Genomic DNA, 18,028 nt, shown 5'->3' with positions numbered 1-18,028 from the left:
TAGTATAATGCCTGGAAGCATATAAAAGCACTTAATAAGTATTTCTTCTTTTCCTTTCTTCCCCTTCTCTTCTTTTTATCTCTTCCTTCCCTTTCCCTCTACCTCTTCTCCCCCTACTTGTGCTGTTGAATGGAACTGGAGAAAATCATGTTGCCTTGGGTACATTATAAATTCAGCTTTCACGGGTTCCTCCCTACATCAAGGCAATTATTTTGTTACTTTCTAATTCCTAAAAGCTATTTCAAGCCTCTCACACCTCTACCTCAGATGAGAACTTCACCTGTTATTTTACTTTAAGGAGAAAACTGAGTCCATTTGACATAAAAACCCTCTCCTCTGTTTCTCTTCAAGTAACCAAGGCCAGTCTCTCCTCATGTACCTTTAATCCCATCTCCTCCTGCCCCCTATCATGAATAAAATGATTCAAATTCTGTTAATTAGCACTCAACCCCCTCCAATCTTAAACTTTTTGGTCTATATGCTAGTTTTTTTCCTACTGCCTTAAAATCTCTTTAGTCATTCTCTAGACCCAACCATCTCCTCAAATTATCACCCTATATTTCCTCACTCTTCTTAGCCAAACTCCTAGCTAACAAATTGTCTAAACTTATTGCTTCTGTTTCCTCTTCTCATTTCTCAACACTGTAATCTGGTTTCTGATCTTACTAGTCAAAGTTACCAGTGATCTTTTTAATTACCATATGCAGTGGACTTATCTAAATCCTTGTCCTTACTGGCCTCTGCTGCATTTGATAACGTTGACCATCATCTTCTTTTTTTTTTTTTAAACCCTTACCTTCCCTCTTGGAATCAATACTGTATTGGTCCCAAGGCAGATGAGCAGTAAGGGCTAGGCAATGGGAGTCAAGTGACTTGGCCAGGGTCACTCAATTGGGAAGTGTCTGAGGCCAGATTTGAACCCAGGACCTCCCAACTCTAGGCCTGGGCAGTGGGATATAATTTTTGTAACAATTTCCTTAAACTTGAGCTCTGTTGCTTTTCTTTCTTTTTATCCCCCTCAAGCCTTTCTGCTTACGTCTTTTCATATCCTTTTATTCTTTTACCTCATGTCCTTCAAGTCTTGATTCAGGTCTTGCCATTTTTCTCCCTGAATTCAACTTCTGACCTTCTTCTTACTCTCCAGATTTCGTTCATAATTCTTTATCAAGCTCAAATTCTTTTAATATACAGCTTTTTCACATCAAAGATATAGGTCACTTCCAACTCAAATATTCTTTGATATTCTGGTTTTCAAAATAGTGATTATCTAGGGCCTAGCCAGGTTTGACCAGAAAAAATCTTTCAGACCCAAATAGCACATCTCTCAGAATAGAGTACTAATCAAATGATTGATTACCTTTTAAAAGTTTTCTTTTGTATTATCCATGGGTTGAATATTAATTGTTTTTGAGAAATAGGGACTTTAAAAAATAACTTTAGAGGTAGTTATTTCTTCTGCAATAAGTGAAGCATTCAGCATATTTTCAGTCAACTTTAGAGAACTTAATATCAGTATAAAATAAGCTATGCAATTCTCTCAAGTTCTTTAAACTTTGGTGTTTGGAATTGCAAATTTTGCAAGATTCCATTAATGCTAAGTCATGGCAATTGTACATTATTTAAAAACAATTTTGATTTATTTTGTTTTAGTACAATAGACATTTCCAAACAAACTCCCTTACAAAATATATTCCTTGAAAAAGTTTACCAGTTATTAATTAAAAGAAATGATAGACGTGTTCCTTAAAATTTTAACTTGAACAGTATGATAATAAGTGTTTCTTTTTTTTTTAGTTTTTAAAACATTATTTTATTTGGTCATTTTCATACATTGTTCAATGGAAACAGATAATTTTCTTTTCCTCCCCCCAACCCCCCGCCACCCCTTCCCTAGTCGACACTCGATTCGTCTGGGTATCACATGTGTCCTTGCTCTTATCCCATTTCCTTGTTGTTGGTATTTGCATTAGGGCGCTCATTTAGCGTCTCTCCTCAATCATGTCCCCTCAACCTCTGTAGTCAAGCAGTTGCTTTTCCTCGGTGTTTTTACTCCCTCAGTTTGTCCTCTGCTTGAGAATAGTTGTTTTTTTTTTCCCGTAGATTGCTGCAGGTTGTTCAGGGACATTGTAAAGCCATTACTGGAGAAGTCCATTACCTTCTCTTGTACCACAATGTGTCAGTTTCTGGGTTCAGTGTTCTCCTGGTTCTGCTCCTCTCACTCTGCATCACTTCCTGGAGGTTGTTCCAGTCTCCATGGAATTCTTCCACTTTATTATTCCTTTTAGCACAATAGTAAATGTTTCTTTTTAAGACTTACCTTCTGTCTTGTTTTCAAGAGAGGTGAACAGTAAAGGCTAGGCAATTGGAGTTAAGTGACTTGCCCAGGGTCACATAGCTAGAAGGATCTGAGGCCAGATTTGACTCCAGGCCTAGTACTCTTATCTACTGTGCTCCCTAGCTGCCCTGGTAAAAAGTTTTCCTGTTGTATTTAACAAGACTTTTTCCCTCCCCATATTTCCTTCTATAGGATTGTTGTAGTTATTGCAAATAATAGCAATTAGAAAGTAATTTTTAATCAGACTACTATTATGACTCAAGGATTATAAAATGTCTGCTTCATTAACCCAAGCAATCTTTTTTCACAGAGAACCCAAAGACATGAATTGTTTACTCCCCTAGCAACAGGTGCTCATCCTGATGAAAGCCGAAGCAAATTCCAGGTTAGAATGTTTTATTGGAAATTGTGGGTAATATGAATTTTAGTATACTCATCTATACTAAATATGCTCTTTTCTGGACTACTTCTTTGGCTACTACATGGTGCCATCTCTTTTGGTGTACATGTTTAAATCTCTCATCTGACACTGAAATCTCTACAGGTGAAAACCATTTTCCACCTTGGCCTCCTCTCAACAAGCATGGTGTCTTGCATATAGTAAATGCTTTATATATGTTCAGTGAATCCCATAGCAAACACTTACCAATTACATGTAATAACAAACTTTTTTTTCTAAGTTTTCCTAAGTTACATGATCCAACTTATCTTCCTCCTTCCAAAGAACTTTTTCCTCTCCTGGTAGTGGCAGGCAATTTGGTTTAGGTTATACATGTATTATGCAAAAAATATTTCCATAGCAAACACTTAATTTTTAAAAATTAATTTATTTAGTCAATTTAGAACATTATTCTTTGGTTATATATTTCTTGGAAAAAGAAGTATTTTTCTGTGAATCCTCAATTATAGAAACATCTAAAATGTATATTAGCATCAAGGGTATATAATATTAGCTAAAAGATTGTTTATTGGTTTCTTGTGGGGGTGGGGAGGATGTTGGAAGGGATAAATTTTGGGTAAGGAGTCAGTGACTAAGTGAATTCGGAGCCAAGCCTAGAGATGGGAGGTCCTAGGTTCAAATCTGGCCTCAGATACTTCCTACCTATGTATGACTGGGCAAGGCAAGTCACTTAACCCCACATTGCCTAGCCCTTACTGCTCTTTTATCTTAGAAGCAATACACAGTATTGATTCTAAAACTGAAGCTAAGGGTTTTAAAAAAAATTGGGGTAAGTGAATTAATAGGTTTTCTACTTATTCATTTTTGTTTTTTTGCTTCTTGAATTTTAAGAGAAATTCAGTGACATGCCAGTCTTTATTACACATTGTCATGTTTTCCTGTTAATTAAGAAGAGAAACCAGAATTATAATTTTCAGAAGTTCATATAAGAGCCTTAAGGTATATTAAAAGAGTTCACTAGAGACCAGATTCATTTGAGGAGTTTTGGAAAATAATATCATTTCCCCACCAACATATTATGTTTGTGGAACCTGAATACTTAAATCCTCAAACACCTTTAGAGTTCTTGCTTTACTTTGTTCAAAATAATTGCATAGTAATTTTAAAGCTAATTTAAATGAAATTATATTATACTTGTTGCCTATCTTCAATCTTATTAAAACTTCCCTCTGTATTCTTATTCTGCTATCGACAAATGTAGTATCTATATGAAATGGGCAATCACTCTGCATTATTGCTAAAACCAGTTATTCAAAAGTGGTACAGATTGGAGACAGCTAGATGACTCAGTAGATTGAGAGCCAAGTCTAGAGATGGCAGCTCCTGGGAAGTGGTACACATTACATATTTGTAGCCCAGAACTGCTCTCTCAGGGTCAGATTTTAGAAAAGTAAAAAGCCCATTTCATAATTATCCTCATTGAAGTATGATGATATTATTTAATTTACATAATTCACAGCTTTTCTGAAAATATCAAAAAACTCAATACGTATGCATATTTTCAATAACCCAAGAATTATATAGATACCAAAATAAATTATTTTTGTAATATACCTACTAGTCTTAATAATTTAAATCCTACTATCTGCATCAATGTGAGTGGGAAAGATTATTCCACATATAGGTTCATAGACATGTTTTTGTGATGTATTTATTCCTCATGTATAATGTCATTTTATAAAATGTTGCTTAATTCTTTATTGTGAGGTACTTAAAGCTGGTAGCAATTCAGTTTCAAGATACTGCTTTAGATATTGGAGTTCAACAGATCTATTCAAACAGATCCATGATCTCATTTAATTCCTTCTAACTAAAATCCATTTTACAACCTTTTCATGCCCACCCATCCCGTGTGATATGTCCTTGTCTAAGCATCAACTTGTTACAAGTAGTATACCTAACATCCTGGTAGCCTTCCTCACTTTGTCTTGATACCTCAGTAATACTGTGGAAGCATACCGAATGGCTTTTAATCTTTGATGAGGCAATTTTCTTTTTCATTAGTATGTATTTTTTCTTTATTGATTTTAATTTAATTGCTATTGATACTTTGGCTTTTATATTACCTTCTTTTCCCAATATATACTTTCCCTTTCCTTTCTCCAGAGAGCTATAACTTATGACAACAACAAAAAACAATTCAGCAAAAATAATTAGTACATCAACTAGTCCTGATAGCATATACATCAGAAGAGGGAGTGAGGTACATTCTCATCTCTATTTTTTATTTCCAGGCTTGATCATTATAATCACACAGCATTCGGTTTTCTTTTTTGTAGCTGCCTGTAGCCACATGATTTTTTTGTAGGTAGAATCCTGAAAGAAAAGTTGAGGACTGAGGGAATATGAGTTGAAGCGGGTAGAGCTTAAGGTCATTTTTCAAAAAATGATTTCAAGTTGCTTTCCATTATGGTAAGACCAGTCACATTGACTGTTACCATTAAAACAAAAACAAACAAACAAAAAAAAACCTCTGCTAGTTTTTAATTGCAAGGTGAAGCTTTGATTGTTTCAATTTCATTTCTCTTGTGATCTCTTATTATAATAGTAAAAAGCACATGCTCAGGTTCTCTTAATTTTTTATGGTATGATTTTTTTTTGTATTCAGCTTACCTATCTATTTTTATATCATTGTAATATGTAATATGTTGGTTTGTTTATATAGTGGTTTGTTTTTTTTTAAAACCCATACTTTCTGTCCTACTATTGGTTCAAAGACAGAAGAGAGGCAAGGGCTAAGGATTTGAGGTTAAGTAACTTGCCCAGGGTCCCACCTCTAGAAAGTGTCTGAGGTCAGATTTGAACCCAGGACCTTTTAGCTACAGGCCCAGTACTCTGTCTGCTATGCTCCCTTTTATGATATTTGCAATGACATCCTTTACACTACTTCATAGTGCATTCTAGTCTATTCATATCCACCATTCTGTTCTTTATTTCAATTTTAATTCTTTGGAGATACTGTTTGATAACTTGTAGCTGAACAGTAAGGAGAATGTTGGTATTAAAAAGATAGGGAGAAACTTAACCTCACTAGAAAGAACATTGCAGTTTCCTAAAAGTAATCCATCCTGCTCTCCTCTTGTGTAGTTGTAGGCTCAATTTAATGTATTTGTAGGTTGTCCATTCACCTATATATCTTAATTCTAGTAGATAAACCATCTTTATCTATTCAGTTCCTTCTGTGTGGATAGCCAGAGCAAATTCTTAAATGGGTATAATTCTCAAATTGGTTCTTCAAGGCCTTGATATAATCTGTCAAGTTAACATTTATTATGTGCAAGGCATTGTGCTAAGCAATGGAAATAAAAGAAAGTCACAATTATCCCCCTCCCTATCTTGCTGCCATTAAAGGAGCTCATGGTTTAATGAACAGACAACATGCCAATAACTGTGCACAGTATATAGTCAGGGTAAATTGGAGATAATCAGCAGAGGGAAGACATTAGCATTAAGGGAGATCAGGAAAGCCTTCTTGTAGAATATGAGATTTTAACTGAGATTTTAAGGAAGCCAGAAAAACCCTAAGACAGGGAAGAGGAGGCAACTCTTAGGCATGGGGACAGCAAGTGAAAATGCTGGGAGATAGAATGAAAAAATGTTGTGAAATGGAATGTGTTCTGTGAAGGCTGCCAATGTTAATAGATGAAAGTGCAAAAAGGAGAATAACATATAACATAACATATAAGAAAACTGGAAAGAAAACTGGGTCAGGTTATGAAGAGCTTTGAAGACCAGACAGAGAATTTTTTATTTGATCTTAGAGGAAAAGGAGAAGTCACTGAAATTGATTTTGGGGGGGTGGAAGTTTGGGGTGTTTGGCATACTCAGATTCATGCCTTAAGAAGGTCCTTTTGATAGCTGAGTGGTGAATGGATTGGAACAGGGAGAGACTTGTGGCAAGCAGACCCACCAGTAGGCTATTGCAATAGTCCAGGCATGAGGTGATCAAATCCCAGATCTGGGTGATGGAAGTGTCAGAGAAGAGAAAGAGGCATATACTAGAGATGTTATGAAGAAGTAATTAATTGGCAGACCTTGGCAACAGATTGATAGTGAGAGAAGAGTCAAGGTTCACTTCACCTAGGTTGTGAAGGTGACTAGAAGGATGGTGGTGCCTTCAATAGTAATAAGAAACTTAGGCAAAAGGGAAGGCTTCTGGGGAAAGATGATTAGGTGTTTTAATTTTGGATATTTTGATTTTGAGATGTCTGTTGGACATCCATTTCAAGATGTCTAATTCTAAGAATTATCTGTATAGAAATTATAATTGAATCTATGGGAACAGGTAAGATCATCAAAAAATTGTGTAGAAGGATAAGAGGCCCCAGAATAGAATTTGTGGGGGACACTTATAGTTAGCTGGTATGGCCTAGATAAAAATCCAGCAAAGGATATTAAGAAGGAGCAGTCATATGTAGGAGAAGAACTAGGAGAGAATACTGTCACAGAAACCTAGAGAAAAGAGTGATTGATAGTGATTAAAAGCCATAAAGAAGTCAAGAAGGATGATTGGAAAAGGTGATTAAATTAAGAGGTCATTTATAACCTGAGTTCCAGTGATTTTAGGTGGATGAATACCCCAAGCATGTGAAGACTTCCTCCCCAGTGTTATAGGCAGTTATGAACAGTTCATTCCAGTGGCTGAAGGCAGCTGAAGCAGGCTCTAGGGATAGTTTAGAGGTTGGTCAAATATAAAGAATGCCAAGGTCTCTGGGCTGTTGCTGGTCATATTGACTTTTGTCTTGCCACTGGACTTTGATGATTCTGAAAGAGAGAGCAAGGCTGATGACTTTGTGCCACTCTACCACACTTAAATTCAACTCATGTACAAGACATGTGCCTTCATTGGTCTTTTTCAAAAAGAAAAGACAAATAACATTAAATAAAAACTGAATTGTTCCTATCCTTTGACCCAGGAATTCCATGGCTGGACAGGTAGCCCAAGAAAGTAACAAAACAGCCATAGCAACACTCTTTGTGGCAGCTAAGAAATTGAAAAAACAGAGAGTGCTTATCAGTGAGTGATTTTTTTAAAAAAAGCTATGGTATAGGGGGCAGCTGGGTAGCTCAGTGGATTGAGAGTCAGGCCTAGAGATGGGAGGTCCTAGGTTCAAATCTGGCCTCAGACACTTCCCAGCTGTGTGACCCTGGGCAAGTCACTTAACCCCCCTTACCATTCTTCTGCCTTGGAGCCAATATACAGTATTGACTCCAAGACGGAAGGTAAGGGTTTAAAAAAAAAAAAAGCTATGGTATATTGGGTGTTAAGAATAAATGAGTATGAGGAATCCTGAAAGATATGGGAAAGTTTTCTATGAACCAGTGAAAAAGAAAAATTAACAAAATCAAGAGCATAGTATGTATGACTGCAACAATTTAAATGCACAAATTATTAAAAGGTAAACTGAATAAAATTGAATTCTGAATAATTGATAAACCAGAGGACCTGGAGAAGAAACATTGAAACATAGCTTCTACTGCATGACAGAGAGATTAAGAGATTATTAGGATGTACTGGCAGATACCTGTTGGGCTATTTCCTACCTTACAGATGGCTCAAATGACAGAATTGAAGTGGTTGTGAAAACTGGAGTTGTCCCACAGTTAGTGAAACTTCTAGGATCTGGTGAATTGCCAATTGTGACTCCTTCCCTATGGGCTATAGGAAACATTGTCACTGGGACAGATGAACAAACTCAGATTGTAATAGATTCAGGAGCTTTTGCTGTCTTTCCTAGCCTGCTGACTCACCCCAAAACCAATATCCAAAAGGAGGCTGCATGGACCATGTCAAACATCACAGCTGGCCGTTGGGACCAAATACAGCAAGTTGTGAATTATGGATTAGTTCCCTACTTGGTTGGAATTCTGTCAAATTAAGTCAGAAAGAAGCTGTATGGGCTGTCACAAACTACACCAGTGGTGGAACAATTGAACAGATTGTTTATCTTGTTCAAAATGGAATTGTAGAACCCTTAATCAACCTCTTATCTGCAAAAGACAGCAAAATTGTCCTGGTTATTTTGGATGCAATTTCAAATATTTTTCTGGCTATTGAAAAATTAAACGAAACTGAAAAACTGTGTATTTGAATTGAAGAATGTGGAGGATTAGACAGAATTGAAGCACTCTAGTCCCATGAAAATGAAGTGGTATATAAGGCTTCTTCAAGCTTAATTGAAAAGTATTTCTCTGCAGAGGAAGAAGATCAAAATGTTGTACCAGAGATTATTAGGACATACTATTGTATATATTGTCAGACCAGGTTTCTGTACCAAATATTTTTGTGTTTTTGTTTTCCGTCACAAGTGAGAGATCAGCCTCAATGAACAATGGGAAATAACTGTGATTCCAAGAGGCACCATGGTTTTTGTTTTTTAAAGGAAATGTAATCAACAGACAAAAGATGGAAAACATAAGCAAAAATTTTTGTAACAAAATCTTTTCTTTATCAAGAATGGAAGAGGCACATTTAGACTCTAACATTATAATGCCAAATGTGCTTACAGAGGAAGTGGAAATACTACCAAAGAGAACAAAGATGGGTAATGCAACTGAACAAGACCAGGTTTACATAGAAGAGGAAGCAAAATAATTTTGAGGATTTTGAAAATTATTTTCAAGGAAGGAGGGTGGCAAAGGCATAGAAAAATGTCAGACATTATTAGTACCAAAAGGGCAACCATGAGAACATCAATAATTACCTAACTATAAGCCTACTTTCCTATCTATATAAACTTTTTATGAGAATTTACACATGCATATAAGGCATCCTTGATAAGGTGAGCATTTATTGTTTGTAAATCTTTTGAAAACTGTTCACATCTTTTTACCACTTGTCTCTTGAGAATGGTTCTTCATTATAATTATTTCTGTGCATTACACACACACACATATGTAGGCTATTCGGCTTTTTTTTTTGCCATTTTAATGTTTTAAATAATTTCTTTTATTTCAAAAGATTTTTAATATTAAATAATCAAAATTGGCTAGTTTGTCTTTTATAGTTTTTTCTCTATAGTTATAGTTGTAAAAAGTACCTAATGTTAAGGGTAAAATTAGGGTTGTTGACTGAATATATTATTTTAGTGGTCACCAGGGATTAAATTCAATCCCAATAAAATACTCAATTTAGGATGTTTATGGTGGTTTAATTACAATAGTAGGAGGAAATTAAGAAGAAGAGCAAGAGGAAAGGGTATAAGATTTCTCTGACCTAGCCTAAGTCAAGGGAAGTTTAGAGGCCTCAGCCATGAGGCCTCCTCAGAAGATTATATCTAGCTCAGCTTCCAGCCATGAGGTCTCTTCTGAGATGAGGGGCCTCCTAGGAGGATAGTGCTTTAGGAGGAGGTAGAGGAAAGGAGGAATCAGCCTAACCACTCACCAGTGTAAAAATGGAGACTTGAACTCTGGACTCCAAACCCCAGGAGTCCTTGCTAGCTCCCAGAATGCCCTCTAATCTCACTGAGATTTCCACCTGGGCGAGGTCAAGAATTTCTATTTAACCTGGCTGTAAAGGCTATTGGTCCTCTTTCCTACCTCCGCTTCAGAGCAGACGCATCTCATGATGTGAGTGAAAATTGAATGGGCCTCTCGGCCCACCTAGCACGTGCTTCTCTTACTTGTATATTCTTAAATTATATTCTTAAATTCCTTATCTTAAATAAAACTCTAAAAATATAATATTCCTTGCAGAGAGAAACTAATTTCTACCTGTCTCAGTTTCCCTAAATTTTAATCAAAACAGTTGAATTTTAACTGTTACACCAGACTCGCTCAGGGAAGATGCCTCACCTAAACCACACTACAGAACAAAAACCCGCAAGCATGCCAAGAATGTCGCCACGAGCTCCCAACACTGAACTGTAAGAGCCCAACCTCACCAAGCGAGCCCAACATCTCTGAGAGAGAGAGGCCATAGAAAGAAAGTGAAAAAATAAATAGGCTGTTCTTTACATCACTTCCTGCATCTCACATGTACCAATGGTAGCTTAAGCTTGACTTATGACAGCCCAGGGGGTCTTTGTCACTTGCTAGCATGTGTCGGTCAAAGGCCATCCTCCTCATGGTTAATCCTTAAGTGGGAATGTATACATTCCTGGTTGCTAGAATTCAAAAGACTAATAAGCAGGGTGAAGTAAATCTAAAATTCACACTAATATCATTATCTTCAAATTTATTTTGGGAAAACCTTGCAATTCAAGTCATGTATCTGTATCTGATTGTATCATGTATCTGATTTTTGTAGCATATGGTATGAAAGGTTGATCTAAAAACATTTTCTACCAAGCTGCTTTATAATTTCTTTATCAGCTCTTGTCAGAAAGAGCCTATAAAGAATAACAGAAAAAAAAGAGGGAAAAATACCTTTCAGATAAGGGAAAGAATTAATGAACAAAAAAAGACAATAGAGAAGGTGACAGAAGATAAAATGGACAGTTTTTGATTATAAAAGGCTTTGACCAAACAAAAAGCAACTAAAATTAAAAGGAAAACACATAACTTGAGTAGGAAATCTTTGCAGTATTTAATTGATATGAGTCTCATATGCAAGATCTTTAAGGTCAAAAGAAATTAACTCAGTTTTTTAGAGAAAGAAATCCAAAATATTAATAGCTATAGTTCAGAAAGATGCCCCAAATCATATGTATTTCCTAGTTATTTGTCTCTATTTTTGTCAATAGTATTTTGTAGTTTATTTAAATTAGTCTTGTGCGTGACTTGGTAGATAAATGCCAGTATTTTATTCATTTCATAGTTATTTTGAATGTAATTTTTCTTTTCATTGTTCTTGATATTAGTACTGTGTAGTATTTTTTCCTTTAATTTAGAATATTTTTCCATGGTTACATGATTCATATTCTTTCTCTTCCCTCCTCCCTCCCACCTCCCATATCCAAGGCACAATTCAACTGAATTTTACAAGTATCATTGATCAAGACCTATTTCCATATTATTAATATTTAGAATAGAGTGATCATTTAGAGTCTATATCCTCAATCATATCCATATTGAACCCTGTGATCAAGGAAATGTCTTCAGTGTTGTATTAGAGGATTGGTTTGGGTATAATGGAGAAATAGTAGATAATCCCAGAAAGTAGGAGGGTGAGATGGAATCCTTCCTTCAGTCTTTTTCAAATATGTCTCCACTAACCCCTGCCTTTACTCCCCTCTAATAACTGATTAATGGGTGAACCTTTTCCATTGGGGAAAGAGAGAGAAGTCTGCTCTCTCCCCCTTCAATATGACAAGGAAGTCAATTTAAGATAACTCACACTTTATTCTAACAAATGATGGTTAGGGTTAAGATAAACAAGATGTCTGCAGGTTGGAGTTTATAGGAAAGAGGGTAAGGAAAGTCCCTATCTGTCTATCTTTCTCCCTCCCTCCACAGTTGAGAGAACCAGGCTTATCAGCCTGGTCTCTGCGAGGCTCAGGATTTGGTGACTCCTGGTCTTAGCACAGCAGAGCCAATGTCTAGACTCAGGGTATCACAGGAGCTGTGTGAAATCTTCTGATGCTGTTCTTCTCAGGTTTTTGTCACAACTCTTGGTGCTTTTGCGGGGAAATGGTGATTAGGATCAATGAGGGATTTTATGTGGCTCAGGAGAGAAATCTCTGATAAGCCTGTCACCCTTGGCTTTCTCAAGAGAGAGAGAGATCAACTGTCTTCCCCTGGAATCTCCTCTTCCCTCAAGATTCCAAACCTCCTTCACCATCCCCCGCTGTGAATGTAAACCTCGGCATGTGCTCTAGGCTCTGTCCCTCAAAGTCTCAGGATCATTCCTCTTATCACAGTGTTTCTACTCCCATATTTCTTTGGATGTGGATAGTCTTTTTTTCTCAGAAGTCCCTCAGAATTGTCCTGGATCATTGCATTTCTGTTAGTAGAGAAGCCCAATACATTGGATTATGCCACAATATATTAGTCTCTGTGTACAACTCCTTTCATTCTGCATCAATTCCTGGAGGTTGTTCCAGTTTCCATGGAATTCCTCCACTTTATTATTCCTTTGTGCACAATAGTATTCCATCACCAACAATTACCACAGTTTGTTCAGCCATTCACCAATCAAAGGACATCTCCTCATTTTCCAATTTTTTGCAACCACAAAGAGTGAGACTATGAATATTTTTGTAAATATATTTTTCCTTATAATTTCTTTGGGGTACAAACCCAGCAGTGGTATGGCTGGGTCAAAGGGCAGGCAGTCATTTAAAGCCCTTTGGGCATACTTCCAAATTGCCTTCCAGAATGGTTGGATCAATTCACAACTTCACCAGCAATGCATTAATGTCCCAATTTTGCCATATCCCCTCCAACATTTATTACTTTCCTTCACCGTCATATTAGCCAATCTATTGGTATGAGATGGTACCTCAGAGTTCTTTTGATTTGGATTTCTCTAATTATATTTTAGGATACTTATTCATGTGCTTATTGTTGGTTTTTATTTCTTTATCTGAAAACTGCCTATTCATGTCCCTTGTCCATTTATCAGTTGGGGGATGGCTTGATTTTTTTTTTGTACAGTTGATTTAGTTCCTTATAAATTTGAGCAATTATACCTTTGTCAGAGGTTTTTGTTATAAAGATTTTTCCCCAATTTATTGCTTCCCTTCTAATTTTGTTTGCATTGGTTTTGTTTGCATAGAAACTTTTAATTTAATGTAATATTCTCTTTCTTGCTTGGTCTTAAATACTTTCCTTTCTTGTAGATCTGACAGGTATACTATTCTATGTTCACCTAATTTACTTATAATTTCCTTCTTTATATTTAAGTCATTTACCCATTCTGAATTTTTCTTGGTAAAGGGTGTGAGATGTTGATCTAGACCTAATCTCTCCCTTGCTGTTTTCCAATTTTCCCAGCTGTTTTTGTTGAACACTGAATTCTTGTTCCAAAAGCCAGGATCTTTGGCTTTATTGTATACTACCTTGCTGTACTATATAGTATTAATGATTTTATGAATCTGTTTTGCATTGTGTAACCTTTTTGTAGCTATTCTTCATTTTTTTTTTTGCTGACTTTCTAGGGTTTTCTAACTCTATTCGAGATAATTTTACCTACTCTTTGCCAAAGTTCATATCTTTAATTTTGTTTTCATGTCTTTTTGCTATATAGCCAACATTTCAAGAACTATCTCATACAAAGTGTTTGAAAAGACTTATTACAATTTTAAGTTCCAATAGGTGTTACTACATGTCTTCTATTTTCCCTTTTCATAAGATTTTACAAATCAGTTTCTGCTCTAAGCCAACATATTTGCCTATCATCTCTTTTTTCTTGGCAAATGAGTAAGGTGGTTTTTAGGCTCTTTTGACTTTCTCATTATGGCAATTGACTTATACTTTGCATGAATTTAATGACAGATATGAAATTATTTTAGCCATTGTTGATGTCCTTTTTTCAATCTACTTCCTAATTTTTGATATCAGTAACAAGTCAATTCCTGTTAAAATATTACCATTTTTATTTATTGTGATATCACTTGGTATGGCACCTTCTGAGTCTTAAAACATTACAAATGCCTAGGCATGAGGCTAGTATGTGATCCAAAAGTCTTTGGTTCCAACATTTTTAGCCATATTTACTTATTCCTACCTTTGCATAAAATTTACTGAGTATCAAAGTATATGTTGATTTAATTTGGAGGAATTTATCAAATTCTTCATAGAATTTACCTCTTCATCTACTGTACAGCAGGTATTGTAAAGCATCTGCATGGTGATCATTTTGCAAATTCACATCATAAGCTAGGTAGTGCAAGGCCAAAAGTCCTAAGAACTTATTTTTCCCATTGCCTTTGGGCACAAAATAAAACTAACTTCCTCAGTTTTTTAATTTGCCTTCCCATGAAAACCTGTCCTTCCAATAAGCTGCAACTTATTTTTGTCTTCAGATTTCATTTGTATCATGAATGTCAATATTGATTCAATTAAAATTTTTTCAGTAGCATCTCACTGGTCACTGAACAAAGATTTCACATTTAGCTAAATAATGTCTATAGATGGTCTCTACAATTCTTAGCACTCTCTTATGTTCTACTGCAGATATTATAGAAGCCCAATATTCAGCACCATTTTGTAACCAAAGAATTTGTTACCAGTAACCAGCCTGGTGATGAAATTCTCTATACCAGGGATACTGGTTCTCAAAAATCAAACACATTCTATTGCTAAAATCATAATTGAAGCCTTTCTAGTATGGTAAGATATAATAGAGCTTGAGTAGCCTTTGAGAATCTACGATTAAAAATTCTTTGAGAGGTGTCAGCTGGGTAGCTCAGTGGATTGAGAGCCAGACCTAGAGATGGGAGGTCCTAGGTTCAAGTCTGACCTCAGATACTTCCTAGCTATGTGACCCTGGGCAAGTCACTTAACCCCCATTGCCTACACCTTACCACTTTTCTGCCTTGGAACTAGTACACAATATTGACTCTTAAGGTGGAAGGTAAGGATTTAAAAAAAATTCTTTAAGAGCATTGGCATGTGCATAAAAATTTTTAAAACACACATGAATTGGGGGTAGCTGGGTAGCTCAGTGGATTGAGAGACAGGCCTAGAGATGAGAGATCCTGCTTTAAAAAACAACACAAAAACACATGAATTATGCATTGTACCCAAAATCTTAGTGTAGATCTAAGATTTTTAAAAAATAGTTTATTACAAAATTTAAATATTTATCAATATTTCATGAAATGTTTAGCTTTTAGAAATAAATTTCTGGAATGTGTACACTTCTAAATCTGAGAAATTTTTTTTCTTTCAGCTTAAAACAATAGAAACCTTATTGGGCAGCACAGCCAAAATTGGAGAAGTGATTGTTCTCGGGATGATAACCCAAATGAAAGAGGTAGGTGAAATTTGAACTGTTTTACAGCCAACATTCTGATTTTGGGAAACTTTTTAGTGTGTGTCAGTTGTACAAAACATAGCTTATAAAGTATCCAGTACTGAGATAGTGCAAGATCCTCACTGAGCTAATCTCTGTTATATAAGAATAATTGTAAATGTTGCTAGAATTAAACATTGACTAAATGTGTATCCTAAGTCTTAAGGCTTTAGAGCATGACAAAATCTGAAGAAGCAGAAATCAGATGTGGAATGTTAAAGGCAGAAGGAACCTAAGAGATTTGGACCAATTCTGTCATTTTAAAAACATATAAGGAAGAGGAAGTACAATGAGGTTAAATGAGCTCTTAGATATATAGTGCTCTTGTCTTTTCCCTACTTAATCCATGCTGCCTAAATTATAACAAAAAAAATTGGATATGCTTGAATTAAGATAACATAGGAATCAACCAACAGTAAACACCCAATATTATCTATCTGGCGAAAAAAGAAGTATACAAAGCAGTGGAAAATAACTAAAATAGAAAAGGATCCCTCTGGGAAGCATATTGACTTAGAAACCCACAAACTAACATTAGGTTTTATCATATTTTTGTTTATTTTGTTAAACATTTCCCAAAGTCCAAAGAGTAATCTGGATTGTGCAGAACTAAGAAATTTTGCTAGCTGTAAGTTTAATTCCTCTGGTATAAAAGATAGTGTGCTATAGTGTGTTAGACTTGAAATCAGGAAGACTCCACTGGGAATATAAAGACAAAAATGAAAGAGCCCCTGCCCTTGAGTAGCTTATATTCTATTATGAAAAACAAAATGCACAAGTTGAAGTATATAGAAATATGGTTTTAAAATGTAAGGTAGTTTGAGGAGGGAGAGCACTGACAGCAGGGGGTGAGAGGGACAGGATCAGTTTCATGTATAAGGCACAGCATGAGCTGAGTGTTAAAAGGGATTCTTAGAGGCAGCACTCTCCCCTTACGAGAGGATACATTCTAAGCATGGGAGATAGCTAATACAGAAGCATGGAAATGGGTTGTGGGTCTTGTCTCTGAAGAGTAGCAAGAAGTCCAGTTTAGCAAGACTATAGGGAGTGGGAAGGGGATTTGTATATAATGAAGCTGGAAAAGTTAGTTGAGGGAAAACTATGAATGAAACAAAAAACTTGCATACCATATTTCATGAATTGATCAAAGAATAACCCTGTAGAATTAGCAACACCAGAAGGCACTGTGCAAAGATGGAATCTCAAGGTCAGCCAACTTACGAAAGAAACTCTAAATTTAACATAACCAAAAATGTGATAGCCAAACCCTAGATATTCTAAGTCAAAGAAAAAATACCAAAAACCGGCTGGAATAGACAGGTCACAGTAAGGATAACACAAAATTATGGAAAAGGAAGGAAAAATGGAATAAAATGTACCATAAGGAAAAAATAAAAGAGTTGCAATCAAGAATAACAGCCTGCAAAGCTAAGCATTATTTTATAAGAGAACTGTAGAGGAAAGAGAAAAAATAGACCTTTAAACATATGGTTTCTAAGCACTCCACTTAAGAAAACCAGACATGGTTGCAATCTTTAAAAATTCAAATGAATAGTAATGGGAAACCAAAAAGATAAATAATTTTGAGGCTATTTAAATAACTAACTGAAAATCAAGTTTGTATAAAAAGGACAGACTAGAATCTCATCATATTTAAAGAATGAAAAACAAAGTCAGTGTGCTCAAGTGATCCCCTCTGCTGGTGATCCCCCTGCTGCCGAGGGGTCGCGGGCGCAGAACAGCCCCTGAGGATGCTGTCCTGTGCCAGGCTGTGTAAGATCTGATCGAGGAGTCCCAACGGGCCCTACAACAGCCGTCGGATGGAGCCGAGGCCGCCGACCCCTCCCTGGCCATCCCGCTGCTGGCCCTGGCTGGGGCTGAGACCAAGGCCGCGGCTGCTCCGTCTGTGGGGGCTGACTACAAGGCAGTGCCCGTGGAGGCCTACGGCCTGGTCATGCTGCAGGGAATGGGGTGGAAGCCGGGTGAGAGCATTGGGCGCATCTTCAAATAGGTGGTGAAGCCGTGGGAGAACCCCCTGCAGCCCAAGGGGCTCAACCTTGGGGCCAGCCTGGCCCCCTCCCCGGTGCCCACCCCGCCTGAGAACAAGAGGGCCTCGGAGGAGCCCGAGGACCTGGTCCCAGGGAGGGCCATGCTGGGTCCTGGCAGGCCCCCACTGGGACCTGTATGGGAAGGTAGAGGGGCTGGATCCGGACAACGCCAGGGCTGTGATGAAGCTGGTTGCCTCTGGCCAGGTGGCCACGCTGAGCGAGTATGTGCTCAGATCCGTCAGCTGTCAGGAGTATGAGAAGTAGGCAAAAGGCTCTGGCAGGCTGTC

At 36.8% G+C, this 18,028-nt stretch overlaps 1 protein-coding gene across 2 annotated transcripts in view; it reads left to right on the top strand.

The window, feature by feature from the left end:
- POLE2 (DNA polymerase epsilon 2, accessory subunit) overlaps positions 1-18,028 on the top strand; it is a 61,188-nt gene that overhangs the window by 10,229 nt on the left and 32,931 nt on the right. For both annotated transcript variants that reach the window (XM_007473127.3, XM_016428140.2), the window contains exons 6-7: positions 2,646-2,720; positions 15,571-15,654. In XM_007473127.3, coding sequence (XP_007473189.2) covers positions 2,646-2,720; positions 15,571-15,654 — 159 coding nt within the window. The remainder of the gene's footprint in view (positions 1-2,645; positions 2,721-15,570; positions 15,655-18,028) is intronic.

This window comes from Monodelphis domestica, chromosome 1, assembly GCF_027887165.1.
Source record: "Monodelphis domestica isolate mMonDom1 chromosome 1, mMonDom1.pri, whole genome shotgun sequence".
In the NCBI taxonomy this organism is placed as follows: domain Eukaryota; kingdom Metazoa; phylum Chordata; class Mammalia; order Didelphimorphia; family Didelphidae; genus Monodelphis; species Monodelphis domestica.
Note: the sequence above shows the minus strand (reverse complement) of the source record. Positions and strands in the feature narration are given on the sequence as shown.